This window comes from Vespa velutina, chromosome 16 (genome assembly GCF_912470025.1).
Source record: "Vespa velutina chromosome 16, iVesVel2.1, whole genome shotgun sequence".
Lineage (NCBI taxonomy): Eukaryota > Metazoa > Arthropoda > Insecta > Hymenoptera > Vespidae > Vespa > Vespa velutina.
The window spans coordinates 4,771,000-4,789,883 of record NC_062203.1 but is presented as its reverse complement, the minus strand read 5'-3'; the positions used below and the strand labels follow the sequence as shown (position 1 = coordinate 4,789,883).

The following is an 18,884-nucleotide window of genomic DNA, read 5'->3' as shown; positions in this document are numbered from 1 at the left end:
ACGTGGTTAATTAAATAAATGATTTTTGAAAAGTTTCATTGGATATACATACGTAGAATATCTAGGTTCTAACACCTTTCATGTTTGCCGATCGACTCGACTTTGCCGATGTCAAAGAGTACGTCACTTTATTTTCCTCATTAGGAGGAATGACTTTGGAAAGCGCGGTAAAAGTGTTTTCGCGTCTCATCGTTTTCTAGAGACTCCTTTGATTGACGGTAAACAGTTAGAAAGTTTAAGTCAAATATTTATTTTCTACCAGAGAACAATACGAATTGAAATGAGGAAAATACGAACGATTTCGTCGATGGAAAACGGACGTTGTATTTCCCGTATATAAATGTTACAGAGTCACGTATTCGTATTGTAAATGTTAAGCAGCCGTCGTCGTTGCTTCGTTCAAACGCGAGATTATTTCGGATGCAGGAACTTGTAAAAAGTCTCATTCTCTCTCTCTCTCTCTCTCTCCCTCTCCCTCTCCCTCTCCCTCTCTCTCTCTCTCTCTCTCCCTCTTTCTCCTTTCTCTCGACTTTTCTTTTTCTGGCGATAAAGCTAGGAAGATAACTCGGTGTACGCGTTCTCATGAAACGATTCATTGAGAGGACAAAAATGTTATTCACGAGCTTTTATCTACAAAGAAGACGAGCGAGGAGGGCGATCTTTATGAAACGTTTACGAGGAGAATGAGTTTGCGACTCGGACGTTATTGTCGCGTAGTCACGTTTATTTCGTTCTCCTCTCTTTGTACGGCTCAAAGCACGGCTCTTTAAAGAAAAAAAAAAGAAAAAAAAAAAAAAAAATAAGAAATTAGTTTTGCCTTGGGAATGTACGCGTAGAAATGTCGTTTCAATTTTGCTCTAATACGAAAATGAAGGTTTTTTCTTTTTTTTTTTTTTTTTTTTGTCGACGTGATACATTCAGTCCCGTTTTCCTTCTCCGAAGAAAGATGGTAAGAAAGAACGTATGCCATTACGCGTATGATATCAGCGAGCAAGAGATGCATCGAATTATGGTAAAACGTTAATTGATGAAGACAGTAGCGCCGGGCACAACTCATGCACCTCAATGTCTCGTGCACCTGCGCGTGCGTGTTTCATGGCTCTTGCCGCATGGGACAACGCGGGATGCCACCATCAATTAGATTAATCACGTGTGCCACTACCATTTGGAATGTATGCGTCCGAAATTCGGACCACCCTCAAATTCGCCGACGGCAATACACACTTGACGCGTCGATTAATCATTCGCGATGAGATAATTTCGTTCGCGTTCTTGAAACTTTGGCGCTGGCGCCTTCGACGCGACGATAATAAGTGCATACCGAAGTAAGCGGCACGAAAATATTCTATAAGGGCTTTATTTCAAATCGATCGATAAACGTCTACTTCGAAAGTAGATAAATACTTAATGAACGACGTTGGAACGAATCTTAAGATTTAATTCATTGCCTTTCGAAAGTCAATAGGTATGTATCGTATAGGAGTATCTAACTATTTACGGTTGTGCGTTAGAGGTTTCGCGGAAGCGTTCTCCTTCTGGTTCTCGTGTCATTGTACTAATGCATAGAACATACAAAACCACGAGTGCGTGGCACGGTAGTGGCGAGTCGAAAATAAAGGCCTCTTTGCCTCCTGAAAATACGTTGGTTAACACGATGCGCGAACGTAACGTCTTAACTTAACGATTGCCATAAAGAAGTTTATGCGGATAGGCAGCTTGTACAAAAGCATCGATACGCTACACCTTTTTCGTCTTTAATGACAACTAACGGTACGGGAAAGTTGAATTTTTCTCGATCATACCTAACGTTTTTTTTTTTTTATCATTAAAGCCAGCAAAGCCCGTCGATATCGGCAGCTTTGCGGAATTAATCCGCGGCGGATTCTCCGCGTTAAGGCCTTTCGTTCGTTTCTTCCTTCCTTTCTTTCATCCTTTCGTCCTTCGATTCCCGATAGGGAAATTCGAAGGCATGATTAATGGCCGTCTAATTGAGCGAGGAATGAGTCGTCACTTTAATCGCGAGACGATCTTGTCGTTTGTTCGAGAACGACTTGCCGCCAGCTGACTTATCCTTCCTCTCATTAACGCGTCGATCGTTTCGAGCTTAGAGAGCCTCTGCTGAATTCAGCCATTATTTATTTCGCTTGGCTATTCCGTTGTAAAAACAAAAGAGAACAAAATAAATAATGAGAATATTTATCCGAACGATAAAAATCCAAGTAGGCATACTTGAAATTATTTATCTACGAAGCGCGCGAGAAATAGCTTGACGATAAACGTAATGCAATGCGATTTTTCGTGATTAATTTTAAGGAAGTATGATGAAAATGATGACAAAAGGAAGTATAATGACAAAAAAAAAGAAAAAAAAAGATTACTTTATTAAATCATCTTATCGGTCAGCAAATTGTGAAAGCAACGGATTCGCGATAACTATGTATGCACGTCAATACGTGAATAAATAACTGTCGCGTTGACAATTCCATAAATTTTCGTGAATCGGCATTACGTGGAAAATCGTGTGCGTTCGATCGATCCGTTGTGCGAATAATGAACGGTTACGAGATATCACCCTGTTTGGTATAGCGCGGTAGATATCTGTGGACGAAACCGAACCGATTTCTATTACAGATTAGAGACGCAATCGCAAGATGAATCTACGCGCAATCAGTGCACGATTCCAATGGACTACTCTCTCTCTCTCTCTCTCTCTCTCTCTCTCTCACAACCAAGCGTTGTACCGACGACTTTTCTCTTTACAAAGATCCGTCGAAAAAGAAAGAAGGAAATGATCAAAATCGAATCATTTGCATTTTTCCATTAATTTTATCATTAATCCATCCTTCTTCGTATGGAGCTATAGTAATAATCTTGAGGGCACGAATAAAGGCTAATAAAAAAATGATGATAGATGCATTATTATTGCTTCTTGTTATTTTCAAGTATTACTCTCGAAATATGTCAAAGTTCGTGGCAAGTGCAGACCGTGCTGTGTATGTACGCTGATAAACATGGTGGGGTGAAAGTATGCAACAAGGATGCATGCTTATACAACGCACCTTACCCAAAGCGTTCCTATTTTCCAACGACGGTAAGGCAAACTTCGCGAGCGTGCATTCGCGCGAACTATGCGCGAACCTTTGAAACGTTCTCGTCCTTCGCGAATTTCCATCATTCAACGTGCCTCTACGTGATTCCACGCACGCACACACATATACACAGAGAGAGAGAGAGAGAGGGAGAACACACACGCACGTATATATAACATACTTACATGTGTATATAAATACGCTCTCGTACGCGTTTATGCGGGTCGGCAATCGCACTAATTGTAAGTGGTACCGCACGGAAAATCGCACAGACGGCGCGTGACGTCGTAATTACGAGGCACTCGTGGCATAAACCACCGTCGCAATCTTTTTATTTGGGATCAAAGAGCAAGCACCGAAATACGTGACGCGAGAAGACTTTGGGGAAATAATTCGGTCGGATCGAGAAAATGCAAAGATTTTCTTAATAATAATAAAAAAAAAAACACGCGAGTGTAAGAATCTCTTATATCATCGTAACTGGCACTATAAATTCTACAAAGTACGACCAAGCGTACGAAAGTAAAAAAGACGCTACCTAGACGTAGTTTCTTGAAGAATTCGTAGACGGCCTCTTCTCCGATCCGGTCTAGACCTGTTTGATTTTCTGCTGAAAGGAATATTGAAAGTAGGACAGTAGGACCTGTTTCGCGAGAAAGGAAGGGTTCTAAAGATCTTATTACGGTATCCCTCGCGTGCCTTCGGGACATGGCCCCTTTCGAGCCCTTCTCCGTTCCCTCTCAACGCTTACCTCGCAGGTGTGTGAGTAAACTGGTGGTTCGTGGCACGACGGCTTATACCGGGTGATCGCTCACAAACAATTCCCTAAACACTTTGCTCTCAACTTTTTTGACCTTCCACATCGTTCCCTATCGCCTTAATATATCTCTTGTCGTTTTACATCGCGTTTGTATACGAAACACACTAATAATACGCACACATGCAGGTACTCGAAGAACAAAGCTCGAAGACCCCGTCGACATTCTTTGAATATCTGGTCTTGTCGGCGGCAGCGGCTCTGTCTCGTTTATATGGAGTTGCTATGTAATATACACGTACATCCATCGTGCTATCTGCGTACGAGGTAATATTTACCTGCTACAGATAGAATAGAAACTCGCGTTATGCGTTCGTGTTATCGAGGGTGTCGAGTACGTCGTCCAACGTCGTCGCTATGACTCGCTCATGCAAATCCTTCCTGATTCTTTGTGACAGTCTTCCACGGGGAAAAATTCGAAGACTATTTTGTGATACGAAAAAGAAGAAGAAGAAAAAAAAAGGAAAAGATAAGAATCGAGCTAAATGGAGCCGTGAACGATATTATGTTCTTGGATCATTGCACGGGTACATCTATATATGTTATTTCTCTCTCTCTCTCTCTCTCTCTCTCTCTCTTTCTCTCTCCGAAAGAAAGGCTTTTCCGAACGAAAGAATTTTTCCTTGAACATTTATCAATCGTCCAAAATGAAAGTGTTCGATGAATTGTAAAGAAACAAAAGGAGGAAAACGAAAGCGATATAGTATCTCGAACAGAGACGGAGCTAATTTTCCGTGTCGACGTTTATCGATGATCCCCGAGCGTGATATTTCTCTTACGGAACAATCACCTTTCGATTTCTCTCGGATGGATGACACACGTTCGGGCTCGTTTGCGGTCGACGGGCTTTACCGTACGATGATGGGAGTAATCACGAAGCGACGGGCGCGCCACGGGGAGAACGGAAATTTCGGCGATCGGTTTTCAAATCAGATTTCATTCTCGCCCCAGCGAATTCCCTGCGGTCTTCTCTGAGACCGCAAACACGAAGATGGAGGTGCGTGCTCCTCGCCGCAAATCGTTTTGCACCGTCTCCTCCTGTTTTCGTTAACCAAAGACAACATTCCTTCGATTCCGACGATTTTAATCTTTTCCCGCTTCTTTCAAGGAGTTCCTAATGAAAGGGATGTCAAACGAAAGATCAATGCTCACTTGTTCACCTTTCTTATTCTTTCTTTTCCTTTTGCCGTAGACTCTTGATTTTCATTTCTTCCCTTTGATCAAAACTTCTTGATTGCAAGGAAACCAAAATTGTGCGTTCGTTACTCCTTGATTGGTATCTTCGCGACGTCTCTTTCATTTGCTCTTATCCGTGTTCTTCGTCAAGAAGAAACTTTGGTGCCTTTAAAACGTGACTCGGCGAACGATCTCTGGGAAATTGATACTCTCGGTTCTATCTCTGTCCTCGTGTGAACTCATACAATCCATCTTCCCTCTGTCCTTCCCTTTGTCTTTCTACTCCTTTCCGTGTCTCTCGGTCACGAATGAGAGCATACCTTGACCGCGCTCTTCTACAGCCGGGGAGTTTGGATCAAGGGATCAGTAGATGGTAGAGCAGGCCAGGCAGTGTCCGAGCGAACGAGAAAAGAAGAGTTCGACTTGCTTCGGGAGGAGGAAAGGAAGAGAGATGGAAAGGGTCCACCATCCAACCGAGTGTGAGAAAGCGGCATTCGAGTTGGCGCGCGAACGATGAGGATGCCAGGTTAGAACGGAGCAACAGAGTGCGACGTTTCAAGCGTTCGTATTACCAAGAGAACATGCCGTGGAGTTGTTGGTAGACCTGAGCCAGACGGAGGGTGCCTTTATCGCGCCTCCAAGAGAGAAAGAGAGAGAGAGAGAGAGAGAGAGAGAGAGAGAGAGAGAGAGAGAGAAAGAATTCGAGGAAGAAGAGGATGGAAGAAAAAGGGGAGAGAGCGGAACGATCGATCGAGTGTGCGTGCGTGTGTGCGAGAGCTGAGAAAGAGAGACACAAAGAGAGAAACAGAGTAGGCGAAGGAGAAAGAGAGAAATGGAAGGAGAAGCAACAGGTTGGAAGGTTCGCCGTCGAGAATTATCAGTGGATGCGACCTCAAGAAATTACGGGTGCCACACACGTGTGCTGACCCATGTGGATGTGCCTGCGCATCCCTAGTTTATATGAAAATCAAAAGCTTTCTGCTCCGTACCCTCTGAACCTTTTCAAAGGACTATTAACGCCCATAACGTATACTTGCCGCGTATGCGGTAAATTCCGACCGTATCGTATTTTATCCTTCGCGCTGGTTGCTTTAATAGTTCTTCGAGTCGATGTATACGGGGTGTATGTAAATTGTTGGCGCAAACTTTCTCGGTCGATGGAATTCATTAGGAGAAACCTGCAACTTCTTTCGCTACTATACAGCATTTAAATCTGCTATAATCATCCTCGCAACCCGCCTACGGAGAGAATTACGAGCCGCGATTTCTTTTTTTCCGGATCGGCACATTGACGTGGCACGAAGGAATCAAAGTCAGTGCCTTGAATTAGCCTCATCATCCTCCTCGTCCTCGTACTCATCGGCAACCAAAGGAAATAAAAATATCACGAGGTCAGCATCCCTTCTCGTGGATTAGTATACCTATGTAAGCACTTCGTTTTGCTCCCTTTGAGAAGTACTTCAGAGGTACTCGACGAGACTCTCTTGTAATTACCATGATCAAACAATGTTAAAGGGAAATCGTAGCCACGTAATACCACGAACGGACTCACGAGTGCCTCTCGGAGACATTCCAACGAACGATCTCTCCGATTGATCTCTCTCGGCAGACGCTCTTTGAGTTTCTCTGATTATAATCCACAAACGTGAACTCGAAGCATGTCCGAAAATGTCTGTGTGTTTGCGAGAGATAGTCAGAGAGAGAGAGAGAGAGAGAGAGAGAGAGAGAGAGAGAGAGAGAGAGAGAGAGCCACTTGGGCACACACGCATGCTTGTACTTCGCTTTAGCGTACACGGTTCTCTCTGTGTAGAGAAGCAGAATGGACGTACAGAGACAAGGAGAACAGCAAGCAATCGTTGTTGTTTCTCCGGATCCTCGTACGGAAGAGAAAATAGAATGATGTTTCTGATCTAACACGTTCACAATAGCGTTGGCAACGAGCGATAAAAGATGCTACGTTAAGAAAGACAAAAATTGATGTCTCCGGCGACGGAACCGTTATAACCGACGTGATCCGACACGTGAATTTCCTTCTCCTTTTCTTTTACTTTTTGTTTTCTCTCTTTTCTGATCTTTTGACCTCCTCCCCCCGTCCCCGGTACTTTATCGACTTTACGTCAGTACGCTCGTCGACCATAATATTTAGGAGCAAACTCGTCGTCTTCTTCGTCAAATTTCTTACGGACGAGCGACTATGAAAAACCTGACCATCACCCTTTCTCCGTCCTTTCCTGCTTCTACTTCTGCGAATCCACGCTTCCGTGACTTTGAAAGCGATTTGACAAAATCGATTGAAAGCGAATTTTTAATCTTTTATACATTTAATCTTCCGACTAAGAAAAGTTTCCCTTTGGCCCATTTTGATTGTTCATTTTAATCATGATTATCGCTTATTATTTATCGTCAATTTCATAGTTGCCTTATTGCTTCGATTAAATTAGTTTCATCCTTCTCGTATTCTCGTAGACGAGGAAGACCATTTTCGATTATATCGTCTTCTCTCGTCTCGATCCGACGAAGTAAGTACCAGGAGAACAGAAAATGCATCGTGTTGCATTCTGCACTAGGGTGCATATACTTGCATACAGCCGCACGTATAACCATATAATACACGTAGGCGAGCTATGCACGGTTTTACGAGTCCATTCCAGCGAGTTTATAAATAATGGACGACCGGATGAATTATTGATCTGTGCGAATCGATCGAAACGAATTGCTTTATCATCATCGGGAGCTCTCGCCCGAAGGAATGCATTTTTGATTGTTCCCTGCATCTGCACCCTCTTTTACTTTTAGTCAGCACGTTTATATCCCTCTTCCACTTACACGTTAGAAGCATAAGAGACGTTAACGTGCGACATAAATTACCTTTGGAAATTTAAACGATCCACGCTAAACGATTTCTACGACATGGCGAATTTTGTACTCAATGGATACTACTTTTGTCTATCGCAAAATTTCGTAAAATCAGCACTTTTTTTTGATTGTACCAAGTTCGTCGTTGGTTCATCCTGTATGCTAGTTCAACGAAGTAAAAACATCGTAAGGTTCAAGCCAACAGTCGGCCCTTTCGATGCCCTTCCGGAAAGACCGGACTCCCTTTTTCGTTGACCTTTCTTCCGCGAAAAGCCACCATACTAAGCACATGTGTGGTCGCAAGAGAGAGAGAGAGAGAGAGAGAGAGAGAGAAGGAGAGATGGCTTGCTAGAAAGTTTTAGTGCGGACCGTTGACCCGAGCCTGAGGAATAATTCACGAGTATCTTTGCCGACACGTCGAGTGTTTCAAGACTATAGGAAAGAATCGAATTTAACGAATTGATGTTACTACTGCTAAATAAATATTCTAAAGGATCCTTTTCATCTTACGCTGTACGAATCTGACCCGTTAAATAGAATATCTTCGAGGGAATTTAATTATACGCATGTTAAAAATTTGTCCAAATATTATATTTCAGAGTTTCGTCCAAGCGATAAAAGCGATAAGATTTATATTAAAAAAAAGTTTCAAATGTGGTTGATAAGTTCTTTTAAAAGTCCGCCAACACGACGCGGGATTACGGATGGATATTAAAGCAACACATACGTATCTACGTACATTCAGCTGATAAAAGCGTAGAACGTTTAGTCGGCTGCATCAAAGGCCCGTACAATCTTCGGGTTCTCTCTTACTAACTCATGCTAATCGTCAACCCTTTGACAGTGGTGCTCATTCTTTTACGCGGTCTTCGATCGGTCCACTGGACGAGAGTTAATCCGAGACGAATATTATAACGTTCTCGAGCTCTTATTATCCGCGTTAGTTTTCACGAATAGAAATAAAATTTCCAACGGATCGTTCGATTCGACGAAAAAAAGTATAAGAAAAATACAAGATTCGTGGATTATTCAGGAAGATACGCGTAGATATATCACGTTCCACGAAAGTAATTGCATCGGGAGGGGAGATGGCGGATACGGGTACGGTCAGGGTGCCGCGAGAAAATAATTTTCCACTCCTCCTCTCGTTGCTTTTTTCATGCACGTGACGCACGTGTCCGGAGTAGTCGGGCGATAAATAAACCACGAGATGTACCTGAATGTGTCTCGGTCGGAGAGAACTCGGAGGAGAAGAAGTAGAACGCTTGTAACGAAGAAAAGGGTGTGCCCTGGAGTATTAACTTATGGAACAGAAATAACAGCCTTCTCCCCCTGGAGGAGCCAAAATAACTCACGAAATACTGGATTGTCCGCAACATGTACGTGCTCCATACCTGAGAGAGAGAGAGAGAGAGAGAGAGAGAGAGAGAGAAAGAGAGAGAGAGGATGTAGAAATAGATATAGATAGAGAAAGAGAGTGCTTCCCACGTTTGGAATTCCGGCTGCTCAATATTTCTAGCCGCGGATGAACCGTCTATTTATTACTCGTCCTACAGAATTGTTTATTTGCCTAAACACATACATGGCGACCGAGTAAAATAGAGTCTAACTGTTCGTCGAGTGGGAGGATAAGAAAAATGTAACAATACCATCCGTATCCGTGATATTTCTTTCGGATTAACCTAAAGAAAAAAGTATTATCGTTATTTTTAATATATTCAACGGAAGAAAATATTAGTCATTTGTACTTCGATCAATTTTATTAAAAGTCAACGGACGAGAGAAGAAGAAGCATTTGTAGATTATAAACGAGTGCATTAGGAAAGTTATCTTTTCGAAAATGATATTGCTTTTCGAGAATTGATATGCGCGGCTTTGTTTACAGTATTAACTTTATGATTTCTACCGTTAAAGTAATCGATTAGAAAGAAGATTTTTATTATAAAATAAAATGCGAGAAAGTATAATGCGTATGCGTACGGTACTTAGTCAGGAACTAAATTAAAATTAAGCATCTCGTATTTACTTTAACAAGCGCTTTTGAGTATCGCCTCGATACTTATCCACGTCGCGAAACCAAACTATATCTGCTAGAAAATTGCATTCGATGCATCGGCTTTCGTGAAAACTCGCGACCCGTCTGTATATGTATAGTGCATCTACATATATACATATAAACGCGGTGAATTTTAAAGGCCGTCATGTTACACGCGTAACACAGTCGGTATAGACATATTTAGATATATACGTACGTATGTACATACACACAAAGTCGGAAGGTGGTACGTCTACATAGAAATAGAAGGAAGGAATTAGCATAAGCCATTGTCCTGCCAGTTCGCTGGCCAGTAGGAAGTATCTGAAAGCTTCTCGCAATAAGCCTTTCCACGGCGCAGGTGTAGTACTGTTATAACCGTAAATTGAAGGTTCGAGGATGTCCGAGGATTTTCCTGGTCTTTTTTTTAAACTACGTATTAACGAGCGATTCGATAATTTCATTCGTTAATTAATACGATTGAAGTATTAATCGAATTAAATCGATTAAGCGATGTTGCAAGAAAGCGGTTAGAGTACTTCTAGGTTTCGTCTATTTTTATAATCAACGATCAAACGAAGAAAGGACAGAAAGGAAACACGTGTTCACCATGCTGTCCCGCTTTCTTGTCATGTGCGAATCGTATTTCGTCCGGAAGATTTATCGATGCTTTCATATTTAAACCGCCTCTTTTAAGTTACCCTTTACAAAGAGTTAGCCGAACTGTTAAGACATTTAAATACTAAATGACAAATAATTGATTAAAGAAGGATAAAAGATGATGAAAAACAAAAAGAAGACTAACCACGTGCTCCTGATGACGGTCATCCCGATGAGGATGCTCTCCGGTCGAAGGGAACACCGGAATGTCCTCTCGGATAGATTAACAACACGACGCGAAGAAGAAGAGGAACACGCAGCAGCACCTCTACAGACCGGGAGTCGGGCGCTGACTGAACGTGACTGCGATTCTCTGGAACCGGGAGGAGGCTGCGTCGACCAGCCAGGGACCACGAGCCTGTGGCCTCCTCCTGACACTCGAGTCGTAACTAATTTTTCCCTACCCCTTCCCCAACCCCCGCCCATCTCTCCTTCTCCTCCCTCACTCTCACAGAATTCCTCTCCAGAACTTGATTGAAGTCTGCCGTCGTTACTATCGTGATTTCCCGAGTTTTAGAGTTTTCGAGGTAAACCTTTTTTCCCAAAGATTCTATTTATATAAGAAAAATCCGGTACATGCGTAACGTGCCATCGAGTAAGCGTGCTCTCTTGTTTCAAGAATTGGTGCAATTAGACGACTAAAAGGAGAAGTAAAATTACTTCTTCTGTTTCTAGTTCTTGTCGATATTCTTACGTGGCCGCAAGGTGAGAAAAATGCGATACGAGTTCTCTCAAAGAACTCCCGGCTTTTGAAAATTCATTCGGTTCTCTCGCGGGGCAGAGGTGGGAACGTCTTAATGGAAACGAAGCGATCGCTGGCAAGCAAACTGGATGGATGAACGATCGGATGAGCAAAGGAGCGAGCGATTTACGACCGATCCAGTCTCTCTCGTTTTCGCTCCATCTCTTTTTAGCACGTGGAAACGTCTGATGAATAATGTAAGGCATGCATCGCGATCGGCCGTTAATAGTAACGAGCGAGCATTATTCCTCAGCAAGGAATACTCGAATGGCACCTCGCATGGCCCTCAAACGAACGGCAGTACTTCGTATAATTAAACTTTCAGACCAATTACCGTCCCTTCCCCACCCACAGAGCACGTCTCGCGGAGCTTCTCGAAAGAACACTTTCCAAGTGCGCGCTCCTCGTCGAACGTCATAACGCACGTTGGAGACCAACGATAATGACTTTTAATAAGAAATGAACACATAAAAGAACCTCTGTTCGATGTGGCCACGAATCATTAAAATTAAATTTTAATGTTTCGCCGATCGTGTAAGGGAGAAACCTTTCTCCTTTTCCATTTCATTGCTTTTCACTCTACATATCATTTCGATTATAATAATTTTAAGTCAGTAAAATTGTTCGCTGCGTGGCAAAATTGCACTTTAAGAATCAACCGCTGTCTCAAATACATTAATAAATTTCTGTCCGTCAGGAGGAAAGTATCGCATGAGTTTTTCATATAAATTCAAATGTTATATGTATGTACGTATATGTGTATATATATATATATGTGTGTGTATATGTATATATATATATATATATATATATATATATGCTCGACGGGGGCGCATACGAGCAGCGAATCGTATATCCCACGCGTAGGCTGCGCTTATTCTCGTAATGTAAACGTTAGGACGATTGAATATCGCAAAATTTTCGAAATTGAAGGTAGGCGAAATCGTTCCATACGCGGAAGTACTCTTTGTCTCATGGGTATGCTATATTTAAGACTTATAAAGAGAAGACAAAAATTCAAATCAAATTCGCCCTTTTCCAAAAGATAATAAATAAGGAACACCGTTACAAAACGATCCTGTACTCTTTCGCAATCTACGATGACTTGAGAGAGAGAAAGAGAGAGAGAGAGAGAGAGAAAGAAAATAATAAGGAAAGTAAAGGAATAGAGCAAAAGAATTTGGTAATATTTCACACTAACCGGATAAATCGATGGTGCATGATTAACGGCGTGGTCCGCCGATCGAGCGGAGATCCAAGCAGCCCTCACGAAGATTCCCAAGCTCGAAACTTGAACCAACGATGTCTTTACGTACTCGTAGAACGTACGTGTGTAGAAGAGAGAAAAGAAGGACCGAATTGCGTTGCTCGCGCGCCTGCGACTCGCGAGAGAAAACTAAGCCGAAAGAGGCTTATAGTGAGACCGAAGAGAGAGGACCGCTCTGTTGGAACCCCCGATGCGAAGGAGGAGAGAGAGGCGGAGAGATAGGAAGAGGGAGAGAGAGGGGGGCAGAGAAAGAGAGAGAGAGTAGGGTGCAGGCGCAGCAGAGCAAAGAGGAGAAAGAAGGAGAGTAGGAGGGAGAGAGGGAGGTGATGGAGCCCAAGAGGGATTCGGAGAGGAACCGGTGGGGACTTCTTGCTCATTCATACTCGAACGCCTCCGCACAGAACGAGAGAGAGAAAGAGAGAGAGAGAGAGAGAGTGTCCCTCTCCCTCTTTCTCTCCACGAATGTCTCCATGTAACTTCTTGCGCGGCACTCGAGATGCGTTCAATGCCACTTAATCAACGTATTTCTCGAGATTAGAGCCGAAACGTTCGTTAATAATCGTCATTTTCCGTCTCCCTTTCTCCTAGCTAATCTTCTCATCGAATTAGCGGCTAGTATTGTTCATTATCGCGTCTGTGAATTCGTTGTTAGCCGAGCATTCAAAGTTTTGTACGAGATTATTCAAGATTTTCTTCATATCGATTCGTCAAAACTTTTCTGTTAGTTTTATCAATTGATAATTAGAAATTCAAGTAATCTAATACTTGGAAATTGTTGGTCGAACAAAGACCTTTGAAATGAAGAATAAGTGGGAGTAAAGCGTAGAAAATCCTAATAGCGATCAACGTTCAAATATTGTTAATTCGACGATTAATGAATACGGAGATATGTCACGATGCGTATAACGGGCATTGGCATATACGCCTGATCAATTTCGATCAATCCCTGATAATTCCGTTCAAAATGAAACTGCATTTCGAGGCGTACCGATTCATAATCGTACGTACGTATGTACGTGCCTTTTATTAATTACCATACGATTTCGTTAATTACGAAGCATTATGCCGTACACGTGCGATACCACTGCCAATCGAAATATTCGCGACGTGTAACCGTGGTCCGATGTCCAATACTTGCGTTTCTAATGCTAATGCGAATTATTGACAGGCTTTAAGTCATCCCAGTTATTTTCTGCTCTATGTCCATTATCTTTAACCTCGCATTAAACGTTCAACGTCGCCTTTGAAGTTACCGCGAGATAAAAGCAAAAAAAAAAAGGAAATATCACTATATGCGTCTATTTTTAAAAAGTGGATAGGTACATACAGTAGTAAGTACGTACTCGTCTCGCATTATACTCGCGGTATATTATATTATTTCGCATTAAAAAATAAATATCTATGTAATGATTAATCGTATAATATAATAACCGCATAAACGCATCGTGACCTCTCAGACACCGATCTCCATTCTAATGCACTCTCATAGAATTCTCCATTAACCGTAATAGTCTATCATTTGCCGAACCAATGTTCCGTACGACCGAATCGCTTTGGTATAAACAACGATACGATTTTGCAGATAGAAAAGTTAAGTTCGAAAAAAATGCAAAACAAAATTGAAAAAAAATCAAAACGAGGGGATAATTTAAAAAAATTGAAAAGAAATTGAATCGAAAATTTGTTAAATTGGTAACACACGCGATATTCTTTAGACATGTACGTATGTATGCGTACGCTATTCGGTGGGCGTAAAAGGAAATGTGCCGGATGACCTCGGGTAGCTTCGGTTGTATTTAGGACACCCGATAGACGATAGCTACGAGCTCCAGGATGCAAACTGATAGAAACTGGCGCGTGTGATTCAACTTCATTAAGAGATATATATATATATACACGCTCGCGCGCACGCGTGCTCGCGCGTGCTTGCATGCGTGTGGATGTATATATTATAAATACGTTCATTCAGTTTCACCTCCGATATTTGTCGACGACATTTCAAATTCACGTTTCACTTATCCCCCATGAAATAATTATCGATATAAGGCTTTGAATAGCTTCATATCTCGCTAGGCAAATATTTCGTTCTTTTTCTTTTTCAAATTCTACAAAATAATATTCGACCGTCGATAATTATATCCATGGACCTATGGATATATATATATATATATATATATATATATATATATATATATATATGGATATATATATGTAAATACACATATATAAATGAATCGACTTTCATTTTCACGCAAAGTATAATGGTATCGTTAGTAAGTAATTGTAGAAGAACGGCGAATAGGATGATGTTTATCGTTGGTCCATTTTTATCTTTTTCTATTTTGTTGATAGAAGCCAATTTGGCAAGAGGTTCATTAAAATAATTGGGTCGCCAGATAAGTTTTTATATTTTTCGCCTGCTCCGAGTTAGAGAAACAAAACGATTGAATAACGTCTATTAAAAGAACGAGAGGCGGTTTTTCAATGAATGTGTAAGTCTATTATACGTACGTATAAGCACGTACATGTGTGAATCGTGAATTCCGTTGAAAATTATAAAACAGACGAGGAAAGTGAGCGTAGGTTATGCCTCCCTCGTGATATGTTAATGATATCTAAATAATTTTCTAAGTGACGTCATTCTTCTCCTTAATAGGGTGTCATCGCATAAATCATCGAAGTGACCAAGAAAAATGGCTTATTCTTACAACATCGAAGAAGTTCCAATGGCCGACGAGCCGTGTGTGGAACACGACATTCGCCGTGCGAAACAATATTTGCTGAAACATAGTCCCGAGTCCGGTGATAATCTGTACGTAATTGTCGGTAATAAAATTTAGAAAGAAACATATAGATTTATACTATCGAAAGATTTTAGGTACGACCACTTGTCGGATCTCCTCTCTAAGATACTCGCTGAAAGGCCAAAAAATGCTGTCGATTTATTCGAGGAGTATAGCAGACGGTTGAAGGAAGAAAGATTCAAAACCGAGACTGATCATTTGCGTGACGTATACGTTCCACCTGTGCAATATGAAAATGCAAGGAAACTTATCGCCTTGTTTCAAGTAAATCAAACGTTTCGAGTTAAATTCGCCTTTCGATATTATGTATATAATTTGAAAAGTCGTTTTTCCGATCGAAGAGCTCGATAACCGAAACGATACACGAAGAAGATAGAATGGAGGAGGATGAGGAGAGTGAGAAAAAGAAATCGATACCAAATATGATGGACTTACTATTTTATTTCGAACAAACTGGCGTGGGTTTGCCACGAGGCGAAATGATTTTCCTTAATCTGGCGATAAGAAAATTAGCGAGCAGCGTCCCCATTGAAAACGTGAGGTACCATCTATAAAATATTTTGATCCTAATGATGCGCTCGATATTATTTATCTTTAAATTATAGTAACCGAAAATTTGAATCTTCGCGAGTATAGGTTTTGGGGTAAGATCCTTGGTAATCCGAAGAATTATTACGTCGTGGAGGCCGAACTTAATGAGGACGAGCTACGAAGGAGATTAGAGGTAATTGCTTCTATATCGGTTTCAACGATTTTTTCGACGATTAAAATGAAGAATAATTTTTCAAAGTAGCAAGTGACAGCCATAAAGGAGATTAGAGAAGAAAATAAAGAAGAGAGAGTGCAGGAAATATCGGGTGAAGACGAGGAGGAAAAAGGATTACAGTTGGTATTTCCACCATTGCCAGTTAGTACATGGGAAATGCCAGCGGAAGTACCACCGGAACAAATTGGAACTGGTGTAAATGCTAAGGTCCAAAGTTTCCTCTTTAATCTACTTTTTATTCTCTCCCTCTCTCTCTCTCTCTCCCCCTCCCTCCCTCTCTCTCTCTCTCTTTCTCTCTCCTTCTTATTTTTGCTTTCTCGTTCTCCCCTACTCATTTTCATTTTCTATTTCTTTCAGGTATATTTCGTATGCAACAGACCAGGAATCGATGATTGGCTCGAACTTCCAGCGGTCACGCCACAACAAATAATGATTTCTCGTGAAATCGTTCGTTACTTTACCGGCAATTTGAAGACACCGGTATAATTAATATTTTTGATCATTTTAGAGAAGCGCTACGCATATATCTTTTCGATTATTAGATACACACATTTCCACCATTTCCTGGGACCGAAGAAAATTATCTCCGAGCAGAAATCGCGAGAATCAGCGCAGCCACCGACATATCGCCAATAGGCTATTTTACGTTCGGTGGATTAGATGAGGAAGAGGAGATAGATGAAGAGACGGGAGAAGGTTAGGATCTATGTGTATTCGACTTAAATCAATATTTTTAACTTCTCTCAAATTGGACAAAACGTTAGGATTTCGATCTAATTGATTAATCAACGAGATTATTCTACATTCAGGAGGGACCTTGACGGAGAATGTGCATTACGATCCATTGCCGGTCAAGGATCTAGTGGATCCATCAATGTCGAATTGGTGTCATCATACTCCGTACATTCTGAAGCAGGGACGTACGGTCTGGTGGGATCCACGAGAAAAGGAGGTTGACAAATTATTCCGTAGAATTATTTTCATCTCTTTTTTCGCGCATTTCAATTAATTTACGATTGATACGGAGAAAAACTTTTTATTCTCATTTGACGACTCGAATCTGAATGCGTCGAATTTGAATTGTTAATCGTTAATAAGAAGTTAATGATCGGACGAATGACTTAATGATGTAGTGTCATTAACATTAAATCATTCATTGGGATTTATAATAAAATATTTCTTTCATAATCGTTGACGGTTAATTAAATGAAATATTCGATTGAACAAAAATATATAACATAACCGATGGTGTATCGTCCAGTTTAAAAGAATGACTTAGGAAATGACTTAGGAAGAAGCATTAGAAGAAGAAGAAGAGGAAGAGGAAGGTGAAGAAGATGAAATTAGAGCCGGAGATGCGGTTAAAGAAACTGGACCACCTTTGTTGACGCCATTGTCCGAAGATGCTATTTTAGAATCTGTATTTCCGTGGACGACCAGACAATCGTCGTTCGTTCAATTAGACACCGCGGTTGCTTTAGTAAGGTCAAATATTTGGCCTGGTGCTTACGCGTTCGCCGTTGACAAGTGCGTTATGATATCCCATTAAAGCATTTTTCTATTCAACTAGATCGAACTAAGAAGGGAATAGGCGAGAGCTTAACAAGATAATTAATAATTTGTCCTACAATCGTAGGACATGCCCATGACCGTACCCGTGCCCTATGCACATGCAGATGCATAGGCACGGACCTATTTCACGGCATAAAATGAATGCTCGCGCGATCGTTCGAGATCGCGAAATGAGCTAACGGAGCGGAGGAAATTATGCTGATCTGCAGTCACGTTACCAGAAAATTAATGCGCGCGAAATTACGCTAATGCAATTTTAATGGTGTCATTTTCGCAGACGTTTCGCCAACGTGTACATCGGCTGGGGTCACAAGTACAACGCTTACAATTACAATCCACCATCTATGCCTCCCGTTCAGGATCAGTATAAAATTGGTCCGGAGGTCATGGAGATTCGGGATCCTACTTTTGAGGAAGAAGAGACTTACCGTATCGCCCATTTACCACCACCACCATTATCGATAGGTAATAATATTGTTAAAAACGATAATCAATAATTAATGCATCGATATAACGTTTTATACGTGTGTAGGAGAAGGAGAAGAAGTGTTAGGAGAGATAGAGGAAGAGGAAGAGGAAGAGGATGAATAATTGACAATTAAACTTCATGAATAATTCGAATCAACATAAACTCAATTGAAAATAATAAAAATGAGAAGAAAATAATCAGACATGAAAATGTATTTAAATACCTTCCCGCTTATTTACCGATGCGGTAGTAGAGAGATTTTAAGTCACGATAATATCCGTCGGCAAGTAGATTCCTTCTCTTTCAAGATATGTTCTTACTCCAGAGGTAACCGATATGATTATCGATAATACTCATGCGCTTATAGTCCCAATACATTTATCCCTATACGTTTCGATTGAACCAAACTTGACAAAATATTCATAGATATGAACAAAATATGAATTACAATAGTAATAGATTATATATCAATATATAATCTGTTTATTTATTAAAGTTTTTTTACTATATTTTTTATACACTATATCCCAATTGTCATAATTAATGATAATGATTTAAAGCATTTTTTTTTTTTTTTTAAGCATTATTTATTAGTCAGGATATATTAGAAATAATGAAAGAGTAAATAAAA

At 41.0% G+C, this 18,884-nt stretch overlaps 2 protein-coding genes across 9 annotated transcripts in view; one reads left to right on the top strand and one right to left on the bottom strand.

The window, feature by feature from the left end:
• The window catches only part of LOC124954959 (papilin), a 53,555-nt gene extending 40,784 nt beyond the window's left edge, over positions 1–12,771 (bottom strand). For 3 of the 8 annotated variants that reach the window (XM_047508660.1, XM_047508667.1, XM_047508663.1), the window contains exon 1: positions 10,779–10,970. In XM_047508660.1, coding sequence (XP_047364616.1) covers positions 10,779–10,801 — 23 coding nt within the window. In that variant the 5' untranslated portion in view covers positions 10,802–10,970. Of the gene's footprint in view, positions 1–10,778; positions 10,978–12,576 lie in introns of those variants that run through there. The other 5 variants (XM_047508662.1, XM_047508664.1, XM_047508665.1 and 2 more) reach the window with 4 other exon arrangements.
• LOC124954962 (radial spoke head protein 6 homolog A) lies at positions 9,035–18,419 on the top strand. The gene is given in 11 exon segments (XM_047508672.1): positions 9,035–9,317; positions 15,299–15,454; positions 15,521–15,710; positions 15,788–15,987; positions 16,083–16,419; positions 16,570–16,692; positions 16,755–16,908; positions 17,022–17,164; positions 17,504–17,739; positions 18,062–18,249; positions 18,317–18,419. Coding segments are annotated over 10 exon segments (1,749 nt in total). The 5' UTR covers positions 9,035–9,317; positions 15,299–15,335; the 3' UTR covers positions 18,376–18,419.
• The last annotated feature ends 465 nt before the right edge of the window (positions 18,420–18,884 follow it).